This window comes from Zootermopsis nevadensis, unplaced genomic scaffold (assembly GCF_977971745.1).
Source record: "Zootermopsis nevadensis isolate Lab colony 2312 unplaced genomic scaffold, Znev_1.0 Znev_ptg000059l, whole genome shotgun sequence".
Lineage (NCBI taxonomy): Eukaryota > Metazoa > Arthropoda > Insecta > Blattodea > Termopsidae > Zootermopsis > Zootermopsis nevadensis.
The window spans coordinates 39,268-58,953 of NW_028259190.1; the positions used below are offsets into that span (position 1 = coordinate 39,268).

Sequence of the window (19,686 nt, forward strand, 5' to 3'; positions counted from 1 at the left end):
GCTTATACACTGTAACCACACTAATACTAGATTTCTTTTAATTAATAGCATACTCTTAATTAGGAAACTACTGTCACCAGGCACCAATATTTTGTCATGAATAGGGGCAGGGACAAATTTATCTTATACCTCACCTATTTACAATTGATTAAAAACAAAGAGTTGCCTATAAAATGCGTCTAAAAGCAAAAATACTGTACACAAATTACTTGTCAATGTAAAAACAATAACATAATATAAATCCAGCATCTTAATAAGTTTTGAATTGTGTTACTCACAAAGTATGTAAGAGTGACATTCTTCACAATTTTCCTTCACCTGTCGCTATTCTTAGTATCAAAACCACAAAATACATATTTCACACGTATAAGGATCATCATTCACGATATCCAACCATAACAAATCCGTAGCCTTCCATTTAATTTTGATGTTGTGTGTCTTATTTTCTTCCATTTTGTCCGGCAGCCTGAAAACAGTGTAGGGGGCAGTGTAATTCAAATCGATCCTGCTGCCTCTGCGCACGCCATTTTTTTGTTTTAGTCATCGAAATAATTCATTTTGTTCAAGTGCTTACAGATGGCGCAGATGACCAGGATAGGTTTGTGCTGCCATCTTTCAGCATACAATACAACAAAATAATCGATGTAATTTCACAAATAAATATAGCGTAGAAAGCCACAAACTGATAGATAGGAGAGAAAACCTTATTAGAAACGACTTTAAAAGTTCAGCAGTTAATATTAAATCACATTTTTCCGGCTATCAAGTTTAAATTGTCCCTTATAGTATGGTTTTATTATGTTTTCGTTTGCCTGACTGCTACACCACAAAGTAAATATAAAATTTTAGGTTATCACGGCGGCAAATATGAAGATGATTTGTTTTCTGTGTTGTCGTGTATTCTGGCAGCAGTTTAATGGCTTTTCAGAGGTGTTGCTGCTGCCATCAAGGACTTAGAACGCTGGCAAACTTCTACCAGACACAACAATCCAGAAGACAAGCCATCTTCAACACCACTAGAAGTTTACTGCAACTCATCTCCGAAAACTGACAAAGTGTTTGTATAAACGTATGGCTTTCTATTATAGAGATCATCATATGGCAGAATTATTCATTTCATTAACCGAAATTAGTAGAATTTTACATAATTGTTAATTGAAATTGGTGAAAACAATCAGATACTTATTACCAACAAATTCTTTTGAGGATAATTACTTGCAGTATGTCAACAAAGTTTGTCTTCAACAAAGGGTCTTGTAATTTTTGTCTGCTATCAAGTCAAATTGTTTAACATATTTGAAAAGTCTAGAAAGTAGGAAGTAGAACAAATGAAGTTTAAAATTAATGGATTTTCAACACTCTTTAAGCCAGAAGGTCCTCTACATCATACCATTAAAAAATTCAGATTTTGTCTCAAAGGAAACTTTATGCACCTTTCTCCATTATAAAAATCATTGCTTAATACTGTTTAGGAGCAGAATCAGTCTATTTTGAGAATCATATGAACCTAAAAAGATGCAGTGTAGGCAAAATACAGTTATTGTTTATTAATTCAGGTAAGTTTTGGTGAGTTAGGCAAATAAAAAATCGTTGTGTTTGAGGCCACAGCAGCCATATTTAATGTTTAGACAATGACTCAAGAATCCTAGCAAACTTTTTGCAGAAAAAAAACTGATATTGGAGAGCTGCTTATAAGTTAGTACAGTTTATTATTATTAAGAAGAAGAAAAGTAAGATATTTCATGAACAAGATTGTGTGGCGTCTTGACTGTGAATAAAGTGCCTAAATATAAAAAAGACAAGGAATACTTAATAATTTTATAAAACTGAGTATGTACTTTTCCTTTGCACAACAACATAAGGTAAAATATATGAAACTTAACATTTATTTGTTGTTTCTCAAGAGTTCAAGCTTTCTTTCTTACTCTAGAAAAAGAATGAAGTAGGCAGTATCTGAAAATGAAGTTCACAGAATACTTTGACCAAAGATGGATGGAGGATATTATGTAATGAGAGATTTCATGGTTAAGACCCAAAGAAATGGGCATATTCATGGATGATAACAAAGTGTCATTTCTAGGCAACACTTTACCAGAGCTCTTTCCTTCTTTTGCAGGTTAGGTATATGAATATATAACTCTGGCATATCTTTTGTATTGACATATACAACAAAAATTGAAACATGATTAGTATTTACAAATCAGGACTGATTTACTGAATGTAATGCATAAAACAATAAACATTCAAAATTTATTCACAGGATTCAGATAAAAAAGTGAATTAAGAGACCATTAATGAAGAAATGTGCAAAGCAGGTTTCATTTATGCCCAAGACAATTAAGGCTTTGACCGGGATGTTAAATCTTATGTGGTACCGCCTGATTCGACTTCTAATGGTTAAGTGAAGTGTTTTCTTCGCGGTACGGTCTGGATTCGTAAATATTATGAAGACGAGCTTCGGTTTCAAAGGGTTAACCAGCTGATTTTCGTAATGGTGAGGTGAAGTGTTTTCTTCGCGGTACGGTCTGGATTCGTAAATATTATGAAGACGAGCTTCGGTTTCAAAGGGTTAACCAGCTGATTTTCGTAATGGTGAGGTGAAGTGTTTTCTTCGCGGTACGGTCTGGATTCGTAAATATTATGAAGACGAGCTTCGGCTTCAAAGGGTTAAACCCCATTTCACATGTATTAAAACACTACAGAATGGAAAAGAATTCAGACTCTTCAAATGTATACCAGTAACTAACAAGCATATTAAATATTTCCTGTTCTAAAAAATATACTTTACTGAATCGATGCAGTGAAGTTCAGGCGTGCTGTTTATAATAATACGTAATGAAGTGTTCACTGGACATGTAATCCGCTTAAAATTGTCAGGTTTTCTTTTAATGAATAATTCACAGTTCCTTTAAATTTACAAAAGTAGTATATTAATAATGTATATGAGAGACTGAGTCTGAAGAATAGAAACTGAATCTGTTTCTGATGGTTTGACATCTTTTCAAGTCATAAATGGACCTCAGTGGTTAGGGTGAAGAATCCAACATGTTTAAAATAGAAACGAAATAGATCCGATATGGAAATTGTCAATGCTATGGAAAGGCTTGGTCATAAGATGCTAATGATGCTTCTCAAGTTAAACTGGACAACAGATTCAGTGTTCTGGAAACAGACTCACTAGATGTTAGTCAGCAAATTCCAGTGTCATTGAATCATGAGGGCAGGGAAATAAAATGAAAATTATTTTCAGGAAAGTTAGAAAGGAACAAATCTCAGCGTCAAGATGAAAATGCCAAAAACAGTTTAAGCAGTCACTGGCGAACAACGTGAAAGAATTTAATATTGAAATTTTCTCACTGCAAACTTTGGAACCCTGATATCTGAAATAATGTGAATTAAGAAGAAACCTGCTTTTATAATGTTTTATTAAACAAATAAAGTTTGTTCATGTAATATTACATGTGATTTGCAAGAACTGAAACATTTCAAATTCAATAATGGTATGGACGTGCAAAGTGTGTGTTTGAAGAATTTTTCTTACTTATTTATTTTGTTACAGATTTGAAATTCACTCCAGGTATGTAGTTTTGATAAAGGTAAATCTCATTTTCTCAAAAGTGATAAAAGTTGGCATTTCTCCTTGCTAATAGCCCTTCATTTCGTGATCTCATAATGTTGATCCATCTGTTCGCTCGACTGGCGTCGAAAGCTGGCAGCTTGTCTGGAAGCTGGACGCCATGGCATCGCTGTTGGTGTCGCTGCCATGGCATCCTAGTGCGATACCGCCCTTAAGTGTCTTATGTTATGGCTGGAGGATGGGGACACAGACAGGTGCCTACCCTACCTAACCATAGGTAACTTATTACCCAAAGTTAACCCAATCAATCACAACACGGTTTTAACATAAATATATTTCAAACAATTAATTCAAGAAAATAAATCAAATACATTGATAAGTGAATATAACAACTTTTATATACTTCAAATCGTTTCTCTACTTGACAATTAATCAGTCACCTTCTGTACTACATTATGCTTTATTACTGTGTGGCTCGTAAGATTATTCAGTTCTTTACTTACATGCGTATGCCAGCAGAAACACCCATCTCTGTTTAATTCTATGAAGTCCCATAGTAGTCAAATGTTCGGACGAACACCAAGACCTCCCCTCTGACTAAGGTTCGTTTTATCACAGTCTATGCGTACTGAAGAGAATAACTAATTTCCAAAAAGTATCCCTTAAATATGTGTTTCATCATGCATCACATGACAAGCAACATTTAATACATGAATTCTGATTGGTTGTCCACACCCTAATTCTAAACAATATTTTATAAAAGAAGGTGTCCGATTTGATGTCTTCATTCGTACGTCATTTCCTCTTTCACAACTCCTGTCCTCAAGTCACGTACGCCTTGGATTTCCCAATATCCTTCTAAGGTTTTCCCTGCTAACTGCAACTCGGATGGGCTTGTCTTACAGGATGCAACTTGTGGTTGCAGCTGACCAAAGTGTGGTTGCAGTTCACTGCAACTTCTCCGGATCTTGCTTCATAACATGTTTACTCATGTATTTCAATATGTAAGATGAAATAAAGAAATATCAAACAATCATCAATAGATTAATCAAACAAAGGTAACCCGAATATACAGATATATATATATATATATACAAGTGTAAGCAAGGGCGTTCATAACACTTAAGTGAACTTGTTCCTGAGTTGATCTGCACTTCACCATATTTATCCTGTTGCTACAGTTATGCAATACATCTGTATTACTTCCAGTAGGCCACATGAAAGTTAGCCTCACTCACTCTTTGTGCTTAGAACTGGTCCTGAGATGAAATGTTTAGACAGCATTTGAAATGGTTATCCATGCTCATCTTGGCATACACTGGTATGTGCCCCTCTCATCATAACTCTTTTATAATTGCAGACAAGAATGCCATCACTAATATCCAAACAAACCTAAGAAACAGATAAACTCGTTACTTTGAGATGGTCCATCACCAGAGTCTGTCAACAATCATGCATTTCATATTGTCTAACCTATGATATAATTTGGCATTGCTATGAAACTAACTTTCAAGGTCAAGTTATTTGAGTTTGCCCTGACATTAGTTCACGGCCAAAAATGTGGCCTTGCAGACCAATGGAAGAGGAACAATACTTGTGCCATTTAGTATGAAGACTAACATGTCGTGCATAAAAAGTTTACTTGTCTGTTAGATACTGATAGCTGAAGCACATGGAATTTTGTAAAAGGAAGTTTACAAACACATTCACGTTTTTCATTTTTTTGTATGCGTTTATAGCAAAGTTCATGTTTTTGGTAACAATAACAAATCAAAATTTCATTCACAAACAAGTTTAAAAAAAGATTCATTTTTGAGAATGCTTGCTACCATGCAGTTCAAAATTCATTATTCCATTTTATCATCTAAAAATGAAAAGATTAACCCCTCAGCGTGGGAGCATTTAAATCCAAAGTCTATACTGTGCTGTTGGAGGATTTTCTGCTTGGGGATTTAATTTTGAGTTTGAAAGTGCATCATTTTACTTATATGGGCACAACTTCCCTAATAATTGATGAATTTTAGTAAAACTTTGAACAAAATGTTCACAACACACTATGCTTTATAGTACAAAAAAAAATACATTTCACGCAAGATTAGAGCTATCAGCTCGTGAGTGAAAAAGAGTTTGAACACATTCACAGCTACTGTTCTATCAATGTCTTTAGGAGACAAAACACGTATGCCACTCGAAGCCATAATCACGGCTGTGCTGACATCATATACCGTTACAAAGCTTGCAATGTGTCCTACAGAGCTGTCGTAACTGTAACTATATTACTCCATTCGTCTTCGATAGATAGAGCCACAAAGTAGAGGCTGAACGCAGTTGTGTTCAATAATCGATCAATATTTCAAAGTCGAAAGACACTGGTAAAATCGATCTGTCAGAGTCAGAATACATCAACTACAAGGTCAGTCGTTACGAAGAAGGAGAAGTCTAAAAGAAGCTTAGCAATGGAAGAATTAGTGGTTTTATTTAAAACCAAAGATCCTACCGCCAACAAAGAAACGGTTCAAAAAAAAAATAAATTCCCTTAGAAGTTGCTTCAGAAAGGAGCATAATAAGGTAAGGCTAAAGGAATACTATAATATTAATATTATTTCCACAAAGTATGGTAATTTTGAAGAAGAATAAAATATTCTTGTTACTTTTGGTTGCTTATACAACTTGAGTTTCATATGATTTATTAACAATGATGAAAATGACTGATTAGATCTCATAATTTCTCAGGTCAAAGCCTCACAAAAATCAGGTTGTGGTCAATATGAGGTCCATGTACCTAAATTATGGTACTACGACCATATGCTGTTCTTGGAGGACCAGGACATACCGAGAAGGAGCCAGTCGGTTGATTCAATTTTAGACGCCATGCCTTTTGGCTATGAGATTGAGGTAAGTAATAATAATAATAAGGTCTAAAGTAACTTATTTATTCCAAATAAACATACTTGCTTTATCAGTACACAAAGCACAAAGGGAAACAAAACATCACTTTTCTCAGAGCTAATATTGTTCAAATATTTTGATGATTATTATTGAGTCATCACGTTACTTTACACGTGGTTTCATAACTACTCAAAGATTTTTTCTCGCCAATATACTGCCCCCTCACCGTTGAAACATTCGCAAAACATTTCCCTTACTAATTTTGCTGCATTAGTAGCGTTTCCAGTGGGTGTGTTAATGTTGACTCCGTGTCAGTGCAATCATCGCTTTCTTCCTCAAAATATCTGGAGCTTTCTTTGCGAAGGAAATTGTGTAAAACACAACATGTTAGCACTACAAGATGTATCCTCTCCAATTTTAGATTTATGTTTGCGTTAAAGATCCTAAACCGACTTGACATTATGCCGAAAACATTTTCTACAATCCTCCTTGCCCTAGACAAACGATAATTGAAAATTCGTCGTTCTCTGTTTAATGTTTGTTGGCTATATGGTCTAGGGCAGCTCAATTAAACTTCCACTGCATGTCTCTTGCCTCGGAATCTTTAGTTCATGGTTTAGTTTTTCAAGAAAAGATGTGCTCCTTATAGCATCACCATCAGATATTCTCCCGTTCGTGCCCGTTTCACACCAAATGAATTCATAATTAGCGTTCGCACATGCCATCAATATAGTACAGTGAAAGTATTTGTAATTCCAAAAATAAGAACCACTTCCAGGTGGTGGTGTAATCCTAATATGCTTGCCATCGATCGCTCCCAGACAATGAGGAAACTGCCATTTTTCTTCGAAACCCCTTGCGATTGTACTCCGTTCGCGTTCACTCTCTGGCATCTGAAACATAAAAGTTTATTTTCAGAATTTCGAAGAGAATCCTGCAGATACAGATGACAGCCAAAGCACGTCATCCAGTGTTCCCTCGCGACCCTCAACAAGTGGCTTCAAGAGGCCGAAATCTAAAGCGGACCAGGTTTTAGAGAAAATTGCCAAAAGGATGGATGAACGTCGCGATGATTCACAGCAGCAAATTACACGACCGTACGACTCTTTTGGAGACTATGTTGCTGAAAAATTAAGACCAATGCCGCGAGCAATGGTACCTATACGCCAAAAACTGATCAGTGATGTACTTTTTTATGGAGAGATGGAAAAACTCGACGTGTCATCAGGGATCACAATCACTACCAAGGAAACATCCCAAGGAACTGCATGCACAAATGAAAATCCTCTGATGTTAGCTTTCATGGATGCAGTTAGTAAGGACTATCCAAATGTGTAATGACTTTTTGGCATATGGTATTTTCTGTATCATTGACTATGAAAGTGTTTCTTTTTTTCATGTTTCATATTCTGTACTGTACTTTTGTATTTTTTGAATATACATTTCTTATGCTTGTACTGAGTGTCTATACCTAAACCTTGGCTTTTCTAGGTTAAAGAGATACATTACAATATGTAAAAAACGCCATTCAGCACTCGCATTTATTTTACAAATAAGTTAAAATATATTATGAGACATGTTTCGCCTCTTAAGTGGCATCATCAGTCATGTGATTCACGAACTAATTGAAACTAATTAAACGTAAAAAACTAATTACATTTAAATACTAATTAAATTTAAAAAAAATATAGTAACAATCCATACCTTACCTTAAGGTATCCTTTCAAACACTGCAGTATTGCCCTGCAAGTCTCGGGGATAATTACTCCTAAACGTTGTGGAGAAGTAGCTGTCACATACTTCGGTTCTTCATAGTTCATGCCTGAAGCCAAAAATCTCAAAGTCGCTGACAATCTTTCATGAGGACTGATGCATTGTCTCATATTCGTGTCCTGTTTTTGTATCATAGGCGTGACTAGCCCCAATAAGCGGAAATAAGCACACTCATCCGTTCATAAATAGTTTCTCCAGTCTGACGGCTCCAAACTCAGTTCACTAATTAAATTTGAAGTGACTTAAATTGCTTCTATTTAAGAGCCATTGCTTCGACCACTTTCGTTTTGGTTTTTTCCTTTTAATATACAGGCATACCGCCGTAGCTATTACCAGTTCTTCGTCCATCGCAAACACCACGCACTTCACAGAGGGACAACAAACCGCGACTGGCGTGACGCGACCGTGAATGTAGTACCTCTTTGGACGTCATCCATTTGGAGCGATCGTGAATGGCGGCCTTTAGGGTGCAACATGCGAGCAGCGCTCGGCACTCCACGCCGTGGGATGATTACGTCATGACGAGCGATGTTCGACACTCCAAGCTGATGGGTTAGTATATAATTTTACCTGTTATTGTGTATGGATGTGAAACTTGGTCTCCCACTCTAAGGGAAGAATATAGATTGTTAGACAAATGACAGAAAAGGACCAACACAGTGATAACACCTGTCTGCACAAATGTCTGTAAGAATTAGTCTTCACTGGCTCCTATCAGGTAACATTCTTTATAATCAAAACTGTCTTTTAGTAGTTCTATAGCGAACATCATGTCTGCCCTCCTGCTTACCGTAATAAAGTTTACAGGTTTTCTTCTGTCCCAAAAATGTCCTCTACCTGTATTAAAGACCACATCACATTAGTTTTAATGATTTAAGTGCATTTTCAGACAACTGTGAATTTATTATGGAAATTCAAGAAGTCTGCTAGAGGATGTTCGTATTATTATTTTGACTGACAATATTGGGAAAAGATTTTACTTCTTCTATGGCTCTCCGGTCCGTATTCGGTCCATGGCCTCCTCAGTTCTCCTCTTCCATTCGGTCCTATCCTCCGCTGCCTTCTTCCAATTTCTAATCCTCAGGAGCAGTGTGGCATCCGTTTGAACTGCATCCTCCCATCTATTCCCGAGTCTTCCAACTGGTCTTCTTCCTCCAACACTTCCTTTGAGTACCATCTTTGGAATTCGGATGTCGTCCAACCGAATCAGGTGACCTGCCCATTGAAGTCTCTTGATTTTTATAAATTGTGACAATGGTACGAGGTGCGATCGGAAAGTTTCCAGACTGCGCGTATAAAAACCCGTACACTTATCTCAGGTATTAAATTCATCCATCACCCTCGAAGTAGTTCCCCTGGGAGTGAACACAACGATCCCAGCGCCGCTGCCAAGCCTGGAAGCATCCCTGGAAATCTTTCTTTGTCAGCCTGTCAAGCACCATCTGCGATTCTGCCTGAATCTCTTCTATCGTCTCAAATCTCCTTCCCTTTAGCTGAATTTTCATCTTTGGGAAGAGGAAGAAGTCACACGGAGCTTAGAAAGGAAGTTGGGGTCGGTTCTTCCAAGATCTTTGAGCTCCTGACAAACGAGAAGTCGATTCTGCTTCTGGTCCTCAGACAGGATGCGTCGCATGTGGAGTTCTTCCTTTAGAACGGATGAATTTAATACTTGAGATAAGTGTACGGGTTTTTATATGCGCAGTCTTTAAACTTTCCGATCGCACCTCGTATGTCTTTATATAATTTATAGATTTCCTGATTAGTTTTTATCCTCCATTCACCTGCTTCTTGTATTGGGCCAAAAATTTTCCTCAGGATATTCCGTTCAAACAGATCCATTTTATCTGGTGAATTCTCGTTGAGTACCCATGTTTTACTCCCTTATGTCATTATGCTACGGATGAGAGTTTTATATAATGTGACTTTTACTTTCTTACTCATTCCGTGGAATTCTATCAGTGGTAATATCGAGAAAAATGCTTTATTGGCAGCTTGAATTCTGCTTTGTATTTCTACCATTTCCTCATTCTTATTTGTTACGCATACTCCCAGGTATGAGAATCTTTGCGCCACTTCTATTTCACGTTCCTTGATCTCTATATGATGGTCTAATGATCTGCTCCTTGTTTGTATTAAGGCTTTTGTTTTCCTTGTGTTAATTTGTAATCCAACTTCTTTCTCGCCAAGCACTTCAACTACTTCTTTGACTGATCTTTCCAAAATATTTATGTCATCCACATACCCTACTATTTGTTCAATTTTATATTCAAAAGTGCGTTTGGTGTCTTCTGCTAGTTTTCTAATTACATGTTCGAGGGGCGAGATTAAAGAGAAGTGGTGCTAAACCGTCTCCTCGCTTGTGGCCTTGATTTATTGTAAGGCTGTCTCCCAGTTGATTTTGTATCTTCACATGTGCTGTAGTATCTTCCATCGTCATATTCGTAAGTCTTATTAGTTTCCCATGTATCTTGAATTGGTGCATTATAAGACTGATTTAGTTCCATGTATGGAATCATATGCTTGTTCCTTCCCAACATTTTTCTAGTATTTCCTTCCGTTCCAAAGACAGAACATTAGCTACAATCAATTTAAGAAACCTGAAAATGGTGATCTTTTAGGATACTGCGGTCTGGTAGAAACTGACAGATGTTTCAGAGTTGCACTTCTGAAATGTCAGTCAATTTATACCGGACTAAACAGTGAAATACAAGACAAATTACCTTCTTGTCGCCACTGAAAGCTCAGATTTACAAACTACGCAAATGACAATGTAAAGAAACATCTCCACTTTTGAAGGTGTATGAATGTAAAGTGGTTAAAACCAATGTCACATCAGACCTCAGCAGTTCCATTGAAAAGTACAAACGTTTCGTCTAAACAAATCAATCCAGCATTCCGTTGCTGAAATGCATATTGAACAGTTAGCGTTGGGTAAACTTCGATGAAAAATGTCCGGTGTTCAACCTCATCAAATGAAAAACAAAGCACAAAACAGGTTGCTTGTCCGGATATCAAATAAACTGAATATAAGTTACCACAAAAGCCACAAAAATTTAGATTCTACACTTGAAACGACGTTATAAACAAACGCAGCATATACGTAAACCTCGTTTCTTTTTTGTTGTTTATGAATCATCTGCATTTACCCAAAAACCACAGACTAATATAATAATTCTACAAAATTCGTGCATATACACAAGACGTGTAAACTGAAAATCTCATTTTTGAAAATATTGATTTTAACGATATCATTCATAATTATTTCACGTCAAAATGTGAAAGAAAAGAAAACAGCTATGTGATGCCTTTATAGGGGTATTGATACTACCGGTTCCGTTTAAAATGTGGTGGTATGCCACATTACCCTTGTAATCTCCAACGATGTGGCCTCAGGAGATTTGAATTAATTCTTTAACAAATTTCTAAACTCAGTTTGCACTTTGTTTCCTAACTACAGTCCTTAATATTTATAAATCCATAATTTTAATGAAGTAAACTGGTGTTGCTAATCAAGACGGCATCCACAATATATATATATATATATATCCGAATTTATAACTTGTGTTGGGCAAGGCCGTGGTCTAGGCAACACGGAGTTTTCCTCCGTGGCATCCCAACAATTACTCCATTCACACACAGAAGAAGGCAATGGCAAACCACTTCTGGATCATCTGCCAAGAACGTATATGAACAGGTCCCAGTCCGAGAAAAGGATGGAAGGATCCTGTTCATATGGACCTGTCGTCAGACAGAACACTAAATAATAATAATAATAATAATAATATATATATATATATATATGATTATAGAATTCGTACAGTCTGAGACAACATATGTGACCTGTACTCAGAAGCAATGGTATTACCATAGTATGTACATAAATAAAGATCACTTTATTAATAAATTATACACACTTGTATTTCAAAATATATCCATCACAGTACATTGTAACATTATTTTAAATGAGATTAATTTTCTGATATAAACAGTTCCTTGTCATATTTTCCCCCAACAACCTTACTTTTAAAACAAACTTTCATCAGATTTAGAATTTAGGTTCCTGTCAAAAAAAAAAACATATACCATGACCAGAGATTTCTTGAAGGCAGAATGAGGACATCCATCTTCAGGTGTGTTGCACCTCGTAGTTTAGTAGCGTGACTGCCACACTATTTGTTATTGCTCTTAAACACGAAATGAAAATTTACAGAATTAAATCTTGAATAATGACACTCCTCACTCAATAGCAAAACTAAGCCTTTGCATTGCCAAAATTCAAATAAACCGCAATGACTGTGGGTTTCTTTATATTCCGCACAAATTGCACAAAGGCGCAAAGCGGTGTTGGAACTACACATTTACATTACGTCGCCCGCCATTCTTACAACACAGGAGAGGGTGCACAATATTTTACCTTTCGATACTTTGCATCGGTCAGCATTTATTAGTGACTGTAAGATACGATATCAAAAGATGATTTTCAATCTTGGGGTGACACCACGAAATGGCCGTCTTTTTTTTTCAGTTCCAGGTCAATTAATTCTGACGCATTTGCATGCTTGATGCAGTCTCCACGGTAATTTTAAAATTGTTACCTTCCGTCCAGGTACGGTGTCGTCTTTTATCATTGCAAGCTCGAGTGTCTGTAACACCAAACTTTATTTCCACTTCTGGTGGCACCAATGGGCTTACACCGACAACAAACGCTACGTGTTGTTATAAAAAACCTGCCTCATACTGACACTAGTCTGTTCTTCTTGTGTTGTGCGCCCAAAAGGGGTCATAACTTTTACCCAGAACTATGTAACTCCTTCCATTATATATGGAAATGCTGTAATTAAAACCATACTTATCCTCCTGCTGAAAATTGAGTGGACTGATAAAGTACGAAATGAGCTGGTCTTAGACAGGATAGGCGAAGGAAGAAATTTATGGAAAAATCTTACGAGAAGAAGAGATAGGATGGTGGGACACATCCTGAGGCACCCAGGATTGGTTAATTTGGTAATGGAAGGAACAGTTGAAGGGAAGAATAGTAGGGGAGACATGATTGGAATGTGACGTAGATTTTTGAGGATGTGGGCTGCAAAAAATACGTGGAAATGAAGAGATTGGCGCAAGGTGAAAATGGAGGACCGCATCAAATCATTCGGAGGACTGATGACAAACAAAAAAAAAATCCTCTTGCAATTACAAGAAACTTTAAAGTTTTGATGACAACTATGTCCCCTCTTTTTCATCGTTTCATGTTGAGAATGAGATTGGAAAACAGAACGCCCCATCTCAATGTTACGTATCAGGATACACACACGTGCTGGGACCACTACAGCCTTTCCTGCACATTCTATCAGACCAGTTCAGGGTGCGAGGTCCAGAATTCAATTGCCTGCAACAACAGTACTAACAGTCTCCCAGGACTAATCTGGGGGCAGCACATGGCAATTTTGGCTGTACCAACAAATACCATCAATTTATTGTCTTCCGACAACTGGGTTTGGAGAAAATGCGACTACAAGTTCCGTTATACTAAACAGCATAGTAACTTGCTTGCTTCATTGTGATCCACCGTTAAAATTAATATGATAGTCTGGAAATAAGCATAATATAAATTCACCTCAACAGACTACCTAGACTACCCAGAGAAGTCTGTTCCAAAAATCCATCGCACAGTCTCGCCCGTCAGCTACAGTGAATTAAAATTCCGCAGCTCATCGAAACAGACAATGGCCTGTGCGCACTTGAAGCATAAACGTAAGAAAAACTACATAACTCGAGAGCAAGGACGACTGTGGGAATGGAACATTCTTAACGCTGTCATTCTCACAAATTACATTCACTGTCAACATTTTCTACTCTCCAAATTTCGAATTCTTCACGTTTAATATAATTACACAACTTACATTTTAAATTTCTGTTGCAACAACAATGTAATCATTAGAAAATGAAGATACCGTGCGTCCTTATTTTTTGGTCACAAAATGAAAAAAAATCAATTATTCGTGTACAACACGCTTCAAAATAAAATTATGCGGTGAAAACAAATTTTAAAAAAGATTATGTAGTACGAGATGCATGAGTATTACAAGGACAGAGTTTGCATTCACTTTTGGTGGTGGAATTTTGTGGTGAAACTGACCCAAATGCACTAATATTTTAAGTCAGTCAGACGATGGTATACGAGGTGCGATCGGAAATTTTCCAGACTGTGTCAATAGAGGGCGAACCGGATGTAGTACGAGCTTCTGCCGCTAGGGGGTGCGGCCTACATTCATAGTGAATCAGTGTGCCAGCCGGCATCATCGAATTAGCATTTGTTTCTTAGTTACGGGCGTTTTGGTAGTGCATTACACCGACCCTCCTGCGATTTCGGAATGGCGTGTGCATCAAATTTTGCCAAAGACTCGCCAAAACGGCTACGGAAACCTATGAAATGCTAAAGCAAGCATATGGGGAGTCCGCAATGGGTCGTGCACAAACTTTTGTGTGGCATTCACGTTTTAAAAATGGCCGAACCTCTGTCGATGATGACGAGCGTTCTGGACGACCATCTTCGAGCACAACGCCCGAAAATGTTACGAAGATCGACGTCGTACCATCAACGACTTGTGCGACATTGTTGGGATAGGCTATGGGACCTGTCAGCTGATTCTAAAGGAAGAACTCCACATGCGACGCATCCTGTCTGAGGACCAGAAGCAGAATCGACTTCTCGTTTGTCAGAGCTCAAAGATCTTGCAAGAACCGACCCCAACTTCCTTTCTAAGCTCCGTGTGACTTCTTCCTCTTCCCAAAGATGAAAATTCAGCTAAAGGGAAGGAGATTTGAGACGATAGAAGAGATTCAGGCAGAATCGCAGATGGTGCTTGACAGGCTGACAAAGAAAGATTTCCAGGCTTGGCAGCGGGGCTGGGATCGTGTTCACTCCCAGGGGAACTACTTCGAGGGTGATGGATGAATTTAATACCTGAGATAAGTGTACGGGTTTTTATACGCGCAGTCTGGAAACTTTCCGATCGCACCACTGCTGAATGGATTTTTGCAGCGTGGTGCTCACGACAGGAATGCTCTTACGGTGCCAGTGAATGGTTGCCTGCACACAGCGCACGTCGAGAGCGATGGTGCACATTTCACACATGCCACAAGGTGACCACAAGGTAAGAATAAGACTCCCCGTTCTTCCACGTAGCAAATCTGGCAGACTCGTGCATCGTCAATTACCTTTCCATGTGAACCGTTTGCTTGCACAGTGGATGCCTTCAGGCTGGGCTCCTTACTGCAACAAAAATCCCACATCCAAACCTCATTGCCGGTACATTTTAATTGTTTCAACTAATTAACTCGGGGATAGAGCCAATCATCCATTTAACGTGCATGTAACACACCACCAACCATTTAGCCTCCTTTCCTTATTTGGATCATAACACTAATTAGTGTTGTTCGTGGGCGGATACCACAGTTTGGACAAACATAAATCTTCAAGGTAAAAGTGAACTTCTCTGAATACACACCTTGATGATGATGATGATGATGATGATGCCTCTGTCTTCTGCAAGTCTCCCAGCAGGTTCTTCAGATCCTAGAACATGAAGCAGTTCTCACGAGTACGCTCAGGACTCACCAAAATCAAGTCTCCGCTGAATTACGAGCACACGAAAATGTGACACCATCACAAACTACTACGACACAGGCAGACATAAAACTTCACAGCGGCCTGTACCTCCGATTTCGGGATCGGAAGACGCGCAGTTCCAAGAAAATGAACTTGATCAGTTTCTGGGTTGAATGAACTGAAGAACAAGAAAACTTTTGTGCAAGAAAAATACTGAATATTGCCGAGAAATGTTGGCAGACACCGAATGTCCACAGGGATTTTCATGGTAACGTTCCTCTGCCGTACTCACGCAAGTCTTAAAATCAATGGATTCTGTGATTTATACAGATGGTACTGGCAGAAAGTTTAACGCTGGCTCTGAGACACATCTTGGCCTGGCAGAAAAGTACGATTCGGTGACCCAAAAATGAGCACAGGAATCTCATCAAGAACCTTCTGAATGGAGTCTGGTGTCTTACCCTGAGGCCAGAGAACCCCTAGCAGTGAGAAATGTTACAGCCACAGAAACGTACGTCTGCTTATGTTATGACTCGTTTAAATTATTATCTTACAAAGAGATGCTGCCCACAACCTGGAACATCAGCAGTCACCACTGACGTGAACGTTAAAACAGGGAATTCAGTGAAGCGTGGCACTAGATGCGTACGAGGTGCGATCATAACGTTCTTAGCAAAAACCAAGTCTTATTCTTCACACATGAAAAACAAATAATCTTACGCTGACACATGTCAAGTTTGGTGTGAGAAACATAAATATGCAGCTTCTTACACCTTTTCTGCAAACAAGAATAGAAATTTTGAGGTAAATTACGCAGAATGAGTCAATTACAAGACGCTACGCAAAACCATACTGCAAACTACAATAGAGTCCCAATTATCCCGCCTTCAGATATCCGGCGTGCCACGTCGGAAAGCTCAATTTCATCGACGGCAAGGTCTGCACGTAGCAGAATGAATGACACCCCCCCCTCCACCATGAACCTTTAATATATTTTATGCGCTCAGTTGCTACTACAGGCACTGCTCAAAAGTTGCCACAAAGAAAACGGAGGTGGCTCAGAAGCAGGTACCCATCACCGATTTCTCTTTCCCAGATGCTCACCTGGACTCGAACATCGGATTCCTTTGGCCGATGACATTCTCGAATGGATTCCCGCCCCTTGTTCAGCACAACGTACACGCACTTGGGAAACCACGCTGCATGTTCAACCCATGGGTCATCCGTCTCCCCCCAGTCTTTGAGTCCTCCACCGCAGTGGAAACACACCGTTTGGTCTCCGTTACCTGCCAGCACAGAGACACCGCTACATCAAATGAGCCTGAATACAGCGTCCTCAAAGACAATCGAGTGGCCACTCTTCTCGCGCCTCTCGGTTTTACTTTAGACAAACCGGAAGGCAATACACACCAGCCATGACTTACCCGTGTAATAGAACCCTGCTTCACTCAGTTTGTCTGGCTTCTGTTTGAGGGAGCGCGGCCAGTTCTCATACGACCGCACACGTGAATCATACGTGTTGTAAGACGGGTGCATTGGCCCGTGGCTCTGGTTGATGCCATACTTCTGCAACTCCTCTGGTGTCAAAAGGTTGTGATACAGCCCACGGCTGACAGCTGCAACAACAAACAATTTTCAAAGCTGTGTCCAGTTTCACAAGCAACCAGCAGCAGTCTGAGTTGTGAGCGATGCAACGCACCTCGCTCCGGGCCAGAATTCGGCCTAAACTCCAAGAACGGTCCGCAGACATCATAGCTGCGACTCTCTTGTGTCTCAGGGTGGCCGTCAGAATTGATGGGAATGTTTCCAACTGGCATCCCTCTAACAAACCCACAGGATGGGGCCCAGCGCTGATGATCCGTGAAGGGTGCATCTCCTTCCTCCCACTGTCCCACCTGAACTCCACAAAAGACACACTGCACCATATCACCTTGGTTCGTGTAGTAGAAGCCAGCAGCTGACAGAGCATGTGGGTCCATGAACACGATCGACCATTTCTCATACGTTTTCAGACGTTCAGCCTCACTCTTCAAGTTTAATGATTGACAGATATTAGTGGCAGGCTGGTGTGGTGGTGAGGCACAAGGGGCAGTGGAGCTGGAAGGTGTGACGTCTGCTGGAGGGCTGTCCACAGTGTCCACGGAGGATTTGGGGTGTTGGCGGTTCTTTTCAATAGGCACTGAGAGAGCTGCATTAACGCCATTTTGAGGCATAACATGCGACATTAGCAGCAAACGTTAATTTGTTTTTTTCTTCTTCTAAATTTCTTCAGTTGCGGAAAAACAATCAGCTACGTGCTCTGAAATGAACAATACAGCCTTTTGTTTCTTTACATACACTAGAGCAGGGCGCTCCTTTCGGAGCTCCTGGGGAGGGTTGCTCAAGTTTGTAAAACGCCACCAACCTTGTGTAAGAAACTAAACTAACCGCCCCGAATGGGGGGTTTAAACAATTGGCCAACACCCCCTTCTGGGGGGTTGGTTGCTTTTTGAAATCTTAAGTAACACGCTAAACTAACTCCCCTTGGGGGGGGGGGGGGTTGGTTGCGTTTTAAAGTATTGAGTAAGAAACTAAACTAACCCACCCGAATGGGGGGTTAAAACACTTGACAACCCCCCTTCGGAGAGGGGGTTGCGTTTTAAAATCTTTTTAAGGGTAATTTAGTGTCTCATTCATGTGTTTTAGCCCTTGAGTAAGTAACTAAACTACCCCCTAATGGGGGTTAAAACACTTGATCAACCCCCCTTCTTTTTCAGCGTCTTGTTTTATTTTGCTCCTCTGTTCTTATCGAATAAGTTTTTCTACGTGTGTCGTTAAATAGTTCTGATGTTTCAGTTCTTTACGTCGCTGTTCAGAGGCCAACTGTTCTTGGTCAGTCAACTTTCTACGTCCAGCCCCACCCTTGCAAATCTTCGTCTTAAAATCGATCATAATAGTTTTCGTAATCGTAATATATCGAATAAGTATCACTTTACCTTGTTGGTGTTGGTAATTCAAATACTTGATAACTTCTCTTTTCACTTTTCTGATATTTTAGGCCAACTGTCAATCAATTTTTAATAATGCGACGTGCTGCCTACAGAGCAGTGATAATGCGACTGGCTTGGTAGTGAAGCGTTATTTGTTTACTCGGCATTGTTGTGGAACACAACAATGCCGAGTAAACAAATATCTGTTGACATTGTTGATGACGTCATTTCTTGAAGACAACGAGGAATCACAAATTTTTATAGTAGAAAGAAGAAGATAGATTTAATTTAATGAGGTCAACACTGTATTCAGATGAGGCAACGTCGCGTCTGATGACGCTACACTGAAACACAGTTAAGAAAAAAAATGCGTCGCCCCTTGACACCAGCACCACTGTCTAGATATTGCCTGAACAAAAATATACTTCACACAAAACTGTACAAAATTCATTCAAATAATTAATTCGTACATCGCCTCAATTGTATTCTGTCATTACCTGCTTCATTATTATACATGATACTTCTTGACCCCATAAACATTTCACACATAATTCCGAAATACGACAAATAAATAAAGCTATGTATTCTGTATTTTGCTACTCACCTTTCACAATTTTAATATAAAGATGGCCTTCAACTGGCTACACGTAAGCACAACCGACTGCTCTCGTGGGAAATTTCCTGACGATGGTGTTCGATTCAAAGCAGAAGTTTACAGTGATGCCATATCATTTACATAACCCATGTAAATAAATCGATATACCTTTCTCTTGCAGCAGACTATTTCCAGTATGAACAATTTCCAGCGAAACAGATTGCTAAATATGAATTGTCATTAGCGTACATATTTTAAACACTAACACATAATT

At 39.0% G+C, this 19,686-nt stretch overlaps 3 protein-coding genes and 1 long non-coding RNA gene across 8 annotated transcripts in view; 2 read left to right on the forward strand and 2 right to left on the reverse strand.

Annotated features, from left to right (window-relative positions):
- Window positions 1-5,756, reverse strand: part of LOC110827966 (protein pellino-like) — a 28,208-nt gene extending 22,452 nt beyond the window's left edge. Inside the window, exon 1 of one of the 2 annotated variants that reach the window (XM_087340005.1) lies at window positions 4,081-5,756. In XM_087340005.1, coding sequence (XP_087196131.1) covers window positions 4,081-4,106 — 26 coding nt within the window. In that variant the 5' untranslated portion in view covers window positions 4,107-5,756. Of the gene's footprint in view, window positions 1-278; window positions 668-4,080 lie in introns of those variants that run through there. The other variant, XM_087340006.1, reaches the window with a different exon arrangement.
- Window positions 658-1,888, forward strand: LOC147871300 (uncharacterized). The gene is made up of 2 exons (XR_015532477.1): window positions 658-831; window positions 913-1,888. It is a non-coding gene; the product is annotated as an uncharacterized LOC147871300 (long non-coding RNA).
- Window positions 5,757-5,877: 121 nt separating the features above from the next.
- LOC147871301 (uncharacterized) lies at window positions 5,878-12,362 on the forward strand. 3 transcript variants are annotated; one of them, XM_087340014.1, is made up of 4 exons: window positions 5,878-6,145; window positions 6,311-6,472; window positions 7,385-7,563; window positions 8,552-12,362. In XM_087340014.1, exons 2-4 carry the CDS (start codon window positions 6,383-6,385, stop codon window positions 8,646-8,648), a joined length of 366 nt encoding a protein of 121 aa, XP_087196140.1. In that variant the 5' UTR covers window positions 5,878-6,145; window positions 6,311-6,382; the 3' UTR covers window positions 8,649-12,362. The 3 variants fall into 3 exon arrangements, with proteins under 3 accessions (XP_087196140.1, XP_087196138.1, XP_087196139.1); XM_087340012.1 differs by having other exon boundaries at window positions 5,886-6,145; window positions 7,385-7,800; XM_087340013.1 differs by having other exon boundaries at window positions 5,898-6,145; window positions 7,385-7,781.
- On the reverse strand, window positions 12,114-19,569 carry LOC147871302 (death-associated inhibitor of apoptosis 1-like). Of its 2 annotated transcripts, none has more exons than XM_087340010.1 (6): window positions 19,422-19,569; window positions 17,548-18,147; window positions 17,273-17,464; window positions 16,953-17,134; window positions 15,748-15,815; window positions 12,114-15,512 (listed from the first exon to the last, which is right to left on the reverse strand). In XM_087340010.1, exons 2-6 carry the CDS (start codon window positions 18,071-18,073, stop codon window positions 15,290-15,292), a joined length of 1,191 nt encoding a protein of 396 aa, XP_087196136.1. In that variant the 5' UTR covers window positions 18,074-18,147; window positions 19,422-19,569; the 3' UTR covers window positions 12,114-15,289. The 2 variants fall into 2 exon arrangements, with proteins under 2 accessions (XP_087196136.1, XP_087196137.1); XM_087340011.1 differs by lacking the exon at window positions 19,422-19,569 and adding an exon at window positions 18,824-19,404.
- Window positions 19,570-19,686: the final 117 nt, after the last annotated feature.

Bases quoted from the DNA above. Each gene is read 5' to 3' on its own strand.
- LOC147871301 (XM_087340012.1), top strand. From the start codon at position 6,383: ATGCTGTTCTTGGAGGACCAGGACATACCGAGAAGGAGCCAGTCGGTT. The intron at 6,473-7,384 runs GTAAGTAATAAT...GTTTATTTTCAG, and splicing joins CTTTTGGCTATGAGATTGAG to AATTTCGAAGAGAATCCTGC. The intron at 7,801-8,551 runs GTAATGACTTTT...TTTAATATACAG, and splicing joins AGTAAGGACTATCCAAATGT to GCATACCGCCGTAGCTATTA.
- LOC147871302 (XM_087340010.1), bottom strand. From the start codon at position 18,073: ATGTCGCATGTTATGCCTCAAAATGGCGTTAATGCAGCTCTCTCAGTG. The intron at 17,135-17,272 runs GTAAGTCATGGC...CTGTGCTGGCAG, and splicing joins AGCAGGGTTCTATTACACGG to GTAACGGAGACCAAACGGTG. The intron at 15,816-16,952 runs GTGAGCATCTGG...TTCATGTTCTAG, and splicing joins AATCCGATGTTCGAGTCCAG to GATCTGAAGAACCTGCTGGG.